General features: G+C 40.6%; 2 protein-coding genes across 2 annotated transcripts; both read right to left on the minus strand.

Annotated features, from left to right (window-relative positions):
* Positions 1-2,571: 2,571 nt before the first annotated feature.
* On the minus strand, positions 2,572-4,585 carry LOC139300980 (peptidyl-prolyl cis-trans isomerase-like). Its single transcript, XM_070924200.1, has 5 exons — positions 4,427-4,585; positions 4,250-4,280; positions 3,134-3,222; positions 2,867-3,039; positions 2,572-2,770 (listed from the first exon to the last, which is right to left on the minus strand). Exons 1-5 carry the CDS (start codon positions 4,493-4,495, stop codon positions 2,635-2,637), a joined length of 498 nt encoding a protein of 165 aa, XP_070780301.1. The 5' UTR covers positions 4,496-4,585; the 3' UTR covers positions 2,572-2,634.
* Positions 4,586-5,707: 1,122 nt separating this feature from the next.
* LOC139300923 (peptidyl-prolyl cis-trans isomerase-like) lies at positions 5,708-9,802 on the minus strand. The gene is made up of 5 exons (XM_070924131.1): positions 9,654-9,802; positions 8,776-8,806; positions 6,526-6,614; positions 6,226-6,398; positions 5,708-6,129 (listed from the first exon to the last, which is right to left on the minus strand). Exons 1-5 carry the CDS (start codon positions 9,720-9,722, stop codon positions 5,994-5,996), a joined length of 498 nt encoding a protein of 165 aa, XP_070780232.1. The 5' UTR covers positions 9,723-9,802; the 3' UTR covers positions 5,708-5,993.
* Positions 9,803-11,435: the final 1,633 nt, after the last annotated feature.

Here is an 11,435-nt window from a genome sequence, read left to right on the forward strand (position 1 = left end):
TTTAGAGTAGACAAGCAGTGAGACAATACCACAAATGTGCCATTGCAAAAGCTACCAACTGCCTGGATGACAGGAGAGTGCACAGTGTTCAGTGAGAAACAACAGAAGATCCGATGCTGAAATTTAAACCAGCTTTTCAAATATCCTCGTTTGTGTTATTAATTATTACCTCAAGTATCGCGTCCGAAACGTGTTTTTGTTTTTTTTTGTGACGTTTGTGGTCTTCGTCTGTGCTGTTTTAACTCCACCGTGATGAAGAAGGGGAAAGAGGTGAGAGACTTTGCTCAGCTCATATGCAGAAAAAATGTAAATAAAAAGCTGATTAGTGAGATTTAAAAGTGTAGTTCGACTGTTTGGGAAATGCGGCCGTTTGTTTTTCTGACGAGAGTTCGACGAGAAGATGGAGACCACTCTCACGTCTGTGAAGCTGAGTCGGGGGAGGTGATTAGCCTAGCTTAGCTTAAGGACTGGAAGCAGGGAGAAACAGCTAGCCTGGCTCTGTCCGGAGTTCAACACCTCTAATGTTTGTTTAACCCATACAAATGTCGGGTTACGGTTTTACGGTGCTGAACTTCACCGAACCAAATAAAAAGCACGACAGAGCCGCTGATGTTGCCCTGAACTCTGACGCAGCGTCGTTGCTTCCACGCGATGGGGAAACAGTAACATGTTAATGGGGGGTTTTGTAATGTAAATGTACTAAACTAGTTAGCTGAGTATGCTAACGATTTAGCTCTCTTTCTATTGCTCTTGTGACGTCACTCTTCAAACTCTTACAGCCCCACGAACATGGGTAGAAATTCAGCTTACTGCCGTCACACTTAATGCACAGACAGAAGAGTGGCATCGATCTTCTCGTCGCATTCTCGGCAAGAAAGACAATATTTCCCAAAATGTGGAGCTTTTCCTTTGAAGAGTGTTCTGTGTTGGTAAACAAGGCAGAGCAGCAAACAATCTGGACACAACTATGGTGAGTTTAAGGGACAATTTGTTAGCATTGTGTATTAAATTAATACCCATTTGCATCCTAGCTGGCTACTTGGGGACCAATAGATGAACTAGTGGCCACATCAGACCCTGATATCCACATCGCATGAAAGATATTTTCAAGAAATGCTCGATATTTTGAATTGCCACATTTTATATAATGTTTGGATTGAATTGTGACGGCATGAAGTTACTCCCAAAGTCCAGAATCAACCCGTCAGAACTCCTCTCTGGTTAGATTTCGTGTCAGGAAAACAGAGGCTGTCTTTGCTATGACTCTCTGTGAAATACCATGATGTCCTGTTGCAGCAGAATCTGCCTTTTTTCAGAAGCTTTCCTCAAAATACTCAGTTAAAACCAGAGGAAGCTCTTATAGAATAGGGAACTATCCATGGATATTATCTGGACGGGGTCTCTCGAACCATTATGGTCTTTACATTTGCTGTAGTGGATCTGTATGTTTTGTATTTGTGGTTTTACTGTGCTGTGATTGGTCGTTGGTCTCAGTTCCTGTTTATATTCTCGTCATATCTTTGTTTTCTTACAGAGACCTTTCTATAGGAAAACTTGAATTCTTTTGAATTTATTTTTGTATCACTCTCTTTGAGGTTCATTGAAGGAGAAACTGGCAAAGGAGATGTTGATGCCTTAATCTGTGTACTTCAAGTTGGTTTTTAGACTTTTGTTTCTGTTTTTATTGTGAACACTCAGCATTGATAACTTTGTTTTGATAAATTCTGTACTTAATCAGAAATTAATTAAAACGACTTCTCTCAGAGCTGTTATACTGTATTTTATATCTTGTACTTAATCATTTCCTTTTCATGCTTTTATTCAACTCAGCAAGAAAGTGTACTCAAAGTTAATGAAAAAGACAAATGATCTCACCTGAAGGTCCATTTAGTAGCTGTTCTGGAGCTTTCAAACACATCACATGATCTTCAGCAGCACTGCCAATTGTCATGGAATTGAAGGATTTAAACTTTCTCTGAGCTCTTCAAGGATTTCTCCTTCACGTTGGGTTCAAAAGTGGAGTTTCGAAGTTCTTTCCTAACCTTGGAAACAGCAAACAATCCCACCTCAAGGTCTATTTAGTAGCTGTTCTGGAGCTTTCAAATCTATCACGTGACACGATATTCTTACAGTCTGATTTTCATTAGTGTTTGTGTCATCTGATATTTTACTTACTCACACTTTTGCTTTGATTGTTGTCGTAATGTTTAAGATAAAGAAAAGTGCAGGATTGTTACTTGCACTGGAGTATTTTTGCAGTGTGGTAATGCTACTTTTACTTAAGTAAAGGATCTGAGTACTTCTTCCACAGCTGCACAAAGGTATGACAAACATGACAAACAGTATTTTCCCTGAGTTAATGCCTATAACGACCTCTAGTGGTAGAATGTGTCCACTGCAGCAATAGAAAGTGAAACCTGATCGTTTGAGTCACTTGATAAACTGTCACTTGTTTTGGTCCCACTGGCATTAATCCAACTCTAATGTTGTGATTAATTAATAGAAACACTCCAATACAAAATGAAGTAAGAACAAAGCAGCTGTTCATGAATGAGAGGACGTACACAAAGCAAGCTTTCAAGTTGCTTTATTGAGGATACATGTGACCGGACAACAGGCTGAACCCAAGGAGCACTATTGTAGTTCACCACAGTCGGCAATGACAACCTTGGCTTTAGGAGTGCCGCTCTTTGTGCCTTGCTTCTCCATTGCCTTGACAACATCAGTGCCCTCCACAACATTTCCAAACACCACGTGCTTCCCATTCAGCCTGCAGAGGAGAGGAGTCCATTAGTATGTGGGACAAACATCTGAAACTGTTGGTGAAAGCCGAGTGGAACACTACATGGGTCAAAGCGGAGCTCACCACTCGGTCGAATCTGTGCAGATGAAGAACTGGGATCCGTTGGTGTTGGGCCCAGCGTTAGCCATGGACAGTGTGCCTATGCCTGTGTGCTTCAACTGGAAGTTCTCATCCGGAAACTTCTCCCCATAGATGGACTTCCCTCCGGTTCCATCGTGGTTGGTGAAGTCCCCGCCCTGAAAAGAAAAGTTGACAATCAAAAAAGTATTCAGGTTAAGTCTGAACTTGTGAACACAAGGAAACAGGACCCAGTCCTCGCCTTCACTCTACCTGGCACATGAATTTAGGGATGAGACGGTGAAACGTGGAGCCCTTGTAGCCAAAACCTTTCTCTCCGGTGCACAAAGCACGGAAGTTTTCTGCAAAACAAAGATATCGTTACTTGTAGTTGTTTTGAGTCTCTTTGTGGCTGTTCATATCTCTTTGACTCTCTTTGTGTCTCTTTGTAGTTGTTATGAGTCTCTCTGGGGTCTTTTAGTCTCTTTGTGATCGTTTTGTGTTCTGCGTCAGTTTGTTTGTGGTTGTACTGAATCTCTCTTGAATCTCTTATTGGTTGCTTTGCGCCTCTTTGTAGTTGTTTGAAGTGTCTTAGAGGCAGTTTTGTGTCATTTTGAGTCTGTTTGCTGTTGTTTTCTATCTCTTCGTACTCATTTGCATCTGAGGTGCAGCTGAAGTTTAGTATTTTTTTTAAAATCTATTTGTTGGGCAAATGTGGAGGGTGTTGAAGTTGTCTCTTGGGTTGGGTCCTGCTGTCGGGCCAGTGGTTTGAGACCCCTGCTTTAGAGAATGGGACCATTAAAGAGCAGAAACTGCAGAAACAGCATGATGTATTTGAGCCACTTCAGAATCTACTGTATGCAAAAAGGAAGCATATAGGCCATTTTTCTGGACCCATTGAGTATGAATGAGCTCATATAACTAACAATGGCCATGTGGGACAAAATCCCAGTCAGTCAGTAATGCGTCGTGCAGGTTTTCTTATTGGGAGCTGCATGAATGTAGTGGGACAGAGACACTGTTATATTGCTGTCAGCCTCTGCCAGCTGTTATAAGGTGGACATTACAATACCAGGACATTTCAAGCAAACAAGAGTTACTTTTCTTCTTCTTCTCCTACTTATTATTGGTAGCACTCCTCGTATCACTGTTTACACTCACATTTGGCTCTGCAACTGGTTATTCAGGCTCTTACACCCGGCCTCGCCCACAGCCTTGCCCCATAGTCAAAATAAACTCTCAGTTGAGGATTAATGCGGACGCATAGTTTCCTCAACCAAACATGAATCCATTTTGGGTGTGTGGAAAAGTCCTGAGCAGCAGCTCTGCAGTTAATGCTGCATGCAGTGAACTTGCAAAGCTTTCTCCTTATTGTCAAAGCTCACCTACCTGCAGTCTTTGGGACCACATCAGCCCGGAGCTGCAAAACACAGACATTGGCCTTTTGCAAATCATACAGATGGGTGTAAAAGATATTCCTTCCTGCCAATTTTAAACCTTAAAAAATGTACCGAAGTTGAAATAAACTGAAGCGACAAATGTTAAGTTAATAGATGTTTATCTTACCTCCATTACAATCCTGCCAGCACTAGCTTCGTCAATGGTGATGTCAAAGAAAACTCTGGGTTTTGCCATGTTTATAATCTCGCTTGTGATCTGGTTATGATGTAAAAACGCACTTGAATGAATTCCTGGTAACGTGTCAGATACACTGTTCTTATTTAGGTCTGTGTTCAAGAATGGACCAATAGGAATGAAGATGGGTGGCAGGATTAGATGTGAAGAGCTGTCGGTCGGTGAGATATCTCCACGGGCGGAGCAGTGAACAGACAGGCGGGTTTCTAATGTGAAAATCTGCAATTTAAAAGCACTCGTGTACAAACATGTTAGAATCCCACTCAGTAAAATATTGGGTGAGGTTCAACGGCCTTTCAGCAGGAAAAAAGTGAGGTAGTTAGCTCATCTCATGTGGAAATATCTGTCAAAATGTGAAACGAAATGTGCTTAAAATAAGTTTTTTTTTTCTGACAAAAGCTTGAAAATATTTCTATAGTTTTCTACTCTCATGACAATTCCTACCAACAAACTTTACATTCAAACTCTGGTCCTCCCTTCTGATAGACATCCCACCTCACACGGTGAAAAGGAGGCAAACTTAGTACATTTACTCAGTTACTGTACTTCAGTGGTGGAAGAAGTACTCAGATCCTTTATCTAAGTAAAAGTACCAACATCACAATGTAAAAAAATTCCGTTATAAGTAAAATTTCAGCATTCAAAATCCTATTATAAGTAGTATTATCAGCTAAATATACTTTTAAGTATCAAAAGTACTTGTTCTGCAGAATGTCCCGTTTGAAGCTCAGTTATAATGAAAGTGAATGAGAGAACTTCAACCTCTTTCTACTCATTCAGAATTTCAGCTAGAAACTTCTACCTGTCCACTACCAGTCAACTGCACAAAAACACACACACACACACACACATATATATACATGTATATATATATACATGTATGTATATCTATATGCAGGATTGTTACTTGCACTGGAGTATTTTTGCAGTGTGGTAATGCTACTTCTACTTAAGTAAAGGATCTGAGTACTTCTTCCACAACTGCACAAAGGTATGACAAACATGACAAACAGTATTTTCCCTGAGTTAATGCCTATAACGACCTCTAGTGGTAGAATGTGTCCACTGCAGTAATAGAAAGTGAAACCTGATCGTTTGAGCACTTGATAAACTGTCACTTGTTTTGGTCCCACTGGCATTAATCCAACTCTAATGTTGTGATTAATTAATAGAAACACTCCAATACAAAATGAAGTAAGAACAAAGCAGCTGTTCATGAATGAGAGGACGTACACAAAGCAAGCTTTCAAGTTGCTTTATTTACACCATCATTTTATTCAGATTTTGTTAACAAACGTGGTCCTTAAAGAACAGATTAGAAGGTACAAAATATTCCACAACGAACATCAACACAGTAGACAAACATTTTCAGAGGAGAAAGTGGGTTCATTAGGTGTTTTTCTACTGATGCTGCAGATATACACCACGTCAGAGATTCACTGGGATGTGGATGATAGAGGATACATGTGACCGGACAACAGGCTGAACCCAAGGAGCACTATTGTAGTTCACCACAGTCGGCAATGACAACCTTGGCTTTAGGAGTGCCGCTCTTTGTGCCTTGCTTCTCCATTGCCTTGACAACATCAGTGCCCTCCACAACATTTCCAAACACCACGTGCTTCCCATTCAGCCTGCAGAGGAGAGGAGTCCATTAGTATGTGGGACAAACATCTGAAACTGTTGGTGAAAGCCGAGTGGAACACTACATGGGTCAAAGCGGAGCTCACCAGTCGGTCGAAGCTGTGCAGATGAAGAACTGGGATCCGTTGGTGTTGGGCCCAGCGTTAGCCATGGACAGTGTGCCCATGCCTGTGTGCTTCAACTGGAAGTTCTCATCCGGAAACTTCTCCCCATAGATGGACTTCCCTCCGGTTCCATTGTGGTTGGTGAAGTCCCCGCCCTGAACAGACAAAACAGAAGGCTCAGTTGACTCAGCATATGTGGCAACAACAATCAAAAATGAGCCCAGGTTAAATATGAACTTGTGAACACAAGGAAACAGGACCCATTCCTTGCCTTCACTGTACCTGGCACATGAATTTAGGGATGAGACGGTGAAACGTGGAGCCCTTGTAGCCAAAACCTTTCTCTCCGGTGCACAGAGCACGGAAGTTTTCTGCAAAACAAAAGTAATTACTTCATTAAAGGTTCTTTATGCAACAATTTACATGAATTAATCACTTTTTATTGCCGATGTGTGAATAGAGAGTAATGTCACTTAAGACATGAGTCCCAGCCGACTTCCTCGGTTGCCTATAGCAACCTGTGGACTGCTTTCAATGTGAAGGTCTCAGGACGGATTTTCCGGGAAAATCCAAAGGATGTGGCGTTATGTGTGTTCCCGGGTGCTTAGCCTCTCTCCAGCTAGCAACACTAGCTAAAGTTAGCTTAGAAATGGAGTCACAAACACATAGTCCAACTCAAAGTCCACGTAGCTTGCTAACGCGGACAAATTGCTAGCTAACGTAGCAAAATATTGTCTTGAGTGGATAACATAAGCTAATTCATCCCAGGGTTAATCTGACTGGTGAAGTGGCTATTTTACCCTTTGCAAATCACTTTATCAGCTAACGTTACGAAGCAACAAACGCCAGATCCATGCAGCATAGCTAAGTTACAGCTAGCTGGTTAACCTGCTAACGTTATGGCTAGCAAAATACTACCTGAGTGGATCTGTTAGTTGGCTAGCTTGCCAAATAACTTTACCAGCTAACGTGATCCATGACACTAACTGATGTATTATGACAAACTGTGTTGATTTAAGCCAACAATACATGATGTAATGGTACAAAGTAAAGGTGTATAATAGTGTTGGGCAAATATATCAGAGATTGAGTCCAGCAAGCTAACACAGAGAGGCCAGCAATGCGTAACGTTACAGCCAGAATACTTTCACATCGAAGTCAGCGGATTATGGATTTATTTCTACTAAAACAGAGTTGGTCATTGTCAGAACAGTGGAAAGACTAACCTAAGTTTCAAAACTAAATTTGAATGAATTTTACGATGAGTTAACATGGCAGTTAAGCTAGTCTTAGTCCGGTGGAAGAGAGAAACCTGAAGGTATGTGGTTGTATTTTTGTGACTTGTAACTTAGCTGTACTGCATGGATGTGACTTTGGTTGCTTCGTAACGTTAGCTGATGAAGTAACTTGCAAACGGTTCTAGTCGTTTTGCATCTCTTTGTGGTTGTTTTGCATCTCTTTGTGGTTGTTTTGCATCTCGTTGTGGTTGTTTTTTGTCTCTTTGTGGTTGTTTTGCATCTCTTTGTGGTTGTTTTTTGTGGTTGTTTTGGATCTCTTTGTGGTTGTTTTTTGTGTCTTTGTGGTTGTTTTTTGTCTCTTTGTGGTTGTTTTGCATCTCTTTGTGGTTGTTTTTTGTGGTTGTTTTGGATCTCTTTGTGGTTGTTTTTTGTGTCTTTGTGGTTGTTTTTTGTCTCTTTGTGGTTGTTTTGCCTCTTTGTGGTTGTTTTTTGTGGTTGTTTTGGATCTCTTTGTGGTTGTTTTTTGTGTCTTTGTGGTTGTTTTGCATCTCTTTGTGGTTGTTTTTTGTCTCTTTGTGGTTGTTTTGCATCTCTGTGGTTGTTTTGGATCTCTGTGGTTGTTTTTTGTCTCTTTGTGGTTGTTTCGCATCTCATCTTGGTCGTCTGTTTGCATCTGTTTGTGGTTGTTTGAGTCTCTGTGTCGTTGCTTTGTGTCTTTGTGGTCATTTTGTGTCTTTGTAAAGTTGTTCTCCATCTCAGGTGAAGCTGCTGGTTGAAAACCTACAGCTGAACTTTAGTATTTAATTCACACTGAGGATGATGAGAGGCCGTCTGACTCTTGTCTGAGGTCTTATTCTCAAAGGTTGTCTTGTTGGGAGTTGCATGAAGTTTGTGGAACATATTGTTATCGACCACTGCCAGCTGATAGACGGTGGAAATTACCAATACCAGGACATTCCAAGCAAACAAGAGTTATTTTTCTTCTTCTTCTTCTTCTTCTTATTATTATTAATAAAGCAGTGGTATCCCGTAGTAACATATCTTCTTGTATCACTGTGTACACTCCTGTTTAGTTCTGCAACTGGCTATTCAGGCTTTAGATCGATGCCTTCACACAGCCTCGACCCATATTCAGAATGAATTCTCAGCTGAGGATTAATGCGGACGCATAGTTTCCTCCACCAAACATGAATCCATTTTGGGTGTGTGGAAAAAGCCTGAGCAGCAGCTCTGCAGTTAATGCTGCATGCAGTGAACTTACAAAGCTTTCTCCTTATTGTCAAAGCTCACCTACCTGCAGTCTTTGGGACCACATCAGCCCGGAGCTGCAAAACACAGACATTTGAATTGGTGAAAAAGAAACAGCAGCAGAGGGTGTTAATGCACCGACTGGGAAGGTGAGATAAACCTTTAGAAGAAGCCTCAAAATGTCTGCAGCCTCAAATCTGACAACAACAACAGAACTGACAAATCGGCTTGTTTCATTTTCATCTCGGCTGATCACTGCACAATATATTAGTCGACTAATCTCACAATTAGTCATCAATCGTTTTATCTGTCAAATGTCAGAACATAGTGAACATTGTCCATCATCATTTCCAGCCCAGTCTGACTTTCTGTGACGTCTTGTTTTGGCCAAAGATAGTTTACGATCACAAATGAAGAGGAAAAGCAAGAGATTCTTACATCTGAGAATCTGAAAAAGGCTGAAATATCTTAAAACTGTGAGTCGACTGTCAAAATAGTCATTTGAGCCACTGTGTTAATGGGAGCAGCCTGACCTGCCCATTAGAACTGCTTTACCAGCTGCTGCTGGGCGTTTCCATCAGCTTGTTATCACTCTGAAGGATTTACCTATGATTTAATTGCTGTTATCTATATTTATGGATATGGATTTAATCACACTATCTCAAGATATATATCAAGATATATATATATATATATATGTTTGTGTGAAAAAGGCTACCAAAATGGAGCCTTGGAGCTGCATGAGAGAAGTTGACGCACTGCAACATGTCCAACATGTCCAACATGTCTGTCAGAGCTGCAGCTCTTTCACAAATCATACAGATGACGTGAGAGACATCCTTACTGTTTTTTAAAGCTTAATAAAATGATAATAGTCGGAATAAACTGAAGTGACAGATGCAGTAAATGTGGTGTTTTTCTTACCTCCATTATAACCCTGCCAGCGTTAGCTCCATCGATGGTGATGTCAAAGAAAACTCGCGGGTTTCCCATCTTTATGAACGCGTGAACGTGATGTTTGTGGCGATAAAACGCACTTAAATGAATCGCTGTCAACGCGTCAGATCCACTGTTTCTATTTAGGTCCGTTTCTAATGTGGGTCTCTGCAGCGGTGACGCAAAGGCCGCCGACAGCCAATCACGGGTGCGAGCTTCCAGAAGGCTCAGGAACGGACCAATAGGAGCGGAGGCGGGCGGGGTTAAACGTGAAGAGCTGTCGGCTGGAGAGGCGTCTCCACGGCAACCCGCCCGGGCGGAGCCGCGAGGACGGGCGGGTCTCTGACGGGACAATCAGCCATTTGAAAGCGCTCTGTGTGCGAAGGTGTTTAAATCCAACTCACCCAAAACACTGGTGACGTTCAGGCGCTTCACAGCGGCGGTGAGCTCATCAACGGACGGTTCATACACAGTCTATGGGAAACATCTGTCCGCGTGGGCTTAAAATAAGAGTTTGTTTCCGTCGAAAGCTTAAAAATAAAATGAGTTTCAGTTACATTTATTGTACCTTTATGATACTGACCATGTGAGAGGGTGTCAATGTGTTCACAACCAGAACAATGTACAGTTTTATTAAGTTATCACGTTTTTAAATGTAAAATGTTAATCTGTAGGAACTACTAACCACAGCTGAGTAATACTGTAGAGTACAAGTACCATAGTTCCCCCTCAAATGTAGTAAAGTCAAAGTATCAAGTAGCAGAAAATGGAAATACTGAAGTACAAGAACCTCAAATATACTTTTACATTTTCAGAGGGAATTATTATACATTTTACTCCACTATATTTATTTAACAGCTGCAGATTAAATTAAAAATGTAATTAAATATAATGCATTGCTTTAGATGAATCTATCCAACAGCATATTAGTACTGCAAGTTAAAACGACCTCCACTATGAAATGTGAAGTACTGAATACTTCATGTGGACATTTAAATACCAAAACAAACTCTTTTCGTCAAATAAAGTGATTTTTATTTCTGATTCTGAGATCCAGGAGAGGGACAAGGTAACTGTAGGTACAATGACGATTATGATTAAAAAATAAATAGAAAATAATGGCAATTACAATGTGTTACAAAATATGTGGAATAGTTTACATATTAAAAAACATTTTCTTTTTTTCTAGCAAATTTGCAGTTAAATAGTCCATCATTTCCAAATATAACATTATTATTGAGTTGCTCAATTTCTTGTTGCCTTGTTTTGGGCAAAGTTGGACCTCGAAGGGTTCAGTCGGAAAATCATTCATAGAAAAAAAGGTCAGCTTTAAAAAGTGGTATTAAGAATAATTTCTGTATTTTTAACTGCGTTACTTAATGTCAGCTGACTCTGTTTACTGTCATACATGCGTTCGTATGACCTCAGATTTTTACAATTGCTTTATAATTTTCTAACATACAGTATGTATACAGTGCCAACGATGATCCATTATCCAACTAATAACATTAAAATTACCATGATTAACAATTCATTTGATACACACACGTTCTCTAATGAAAACAGCTGATTATACAGTACATAAACCCGTGTCATGATGGGTTATACATGTCAAATGATTTTAAAACATACTAATAGCTTCCAAATGGCTGAAAAATGCCACGACACACAGCTGTACTCATTTACAGTTTGCCCCCCCCCCTCCCCGCCCCGACAGAGGGTGAAACCGACGGAGGGAAAGGCGGGAGTTTTTATATATTTCACAGAGCT

This window comes from Enoplosus armatus, chromosome 18, assembly GCF_043641665.1.
Source record: "Enoplosus armatus isolate fEnoArm2 chromosome 18, fEnoArm2.hap1, whole genome shotgun sequence".
Classification (NCBI taxonomy): domain Eukaryota; kingdom Metazoa; phylum Chordata; class Actinopteri; order Centrarchiformes; family Enoplosidae; genus Enoplosus; species Enoplosus armatus.

Bases quoted from the DNA above. Each gene is read 5' to 3' on its own strand.
- LOC139300980 (XM_070924200.1), bottom strand. From the start codon at position 4,495: ATGGCAAAACCCAGAGTTTTCTTTGACATCACCATTGACGAAGCTAGT. The intron at 4,281-4,426 runs GTAAGATAAACA...TGTGTTTTGCAG, and splicing joins CTGGCAGGATTGTAATGGAG to CTCCGGGCTGATGTGGTCCC. The intron at 2,771-2,866 runs GTGAGCTCCGCT...TCTCCTCTGCAG, and splicing joins TGCACAGATTCGACCGAGTG to GCTGAATGGGAAGCACGTGG.
- LOC139300923 (XM_070924131.1), bottom strand. From the start codon at position 9,722: ATGGGAAACCCGCGAGTTTTCTTTGACATCACCATCGATGGAGCTAAC. The intron at 8,807-9,653 runs GTAAGAAAAACA...TGTGTTTTGCAG, and splicing joins CTGGCAGGGTTATAATGGAG to CTCCGGGCTGATGTGGTCCC. The intron at 6,615-8,775 runs GTAGGTGAGCTT...TTTGTTTTGCAG, and splicing joins TGTGGTCCCAAAGACTGCAG to AAAACTTCCGTGCTCTGTGC.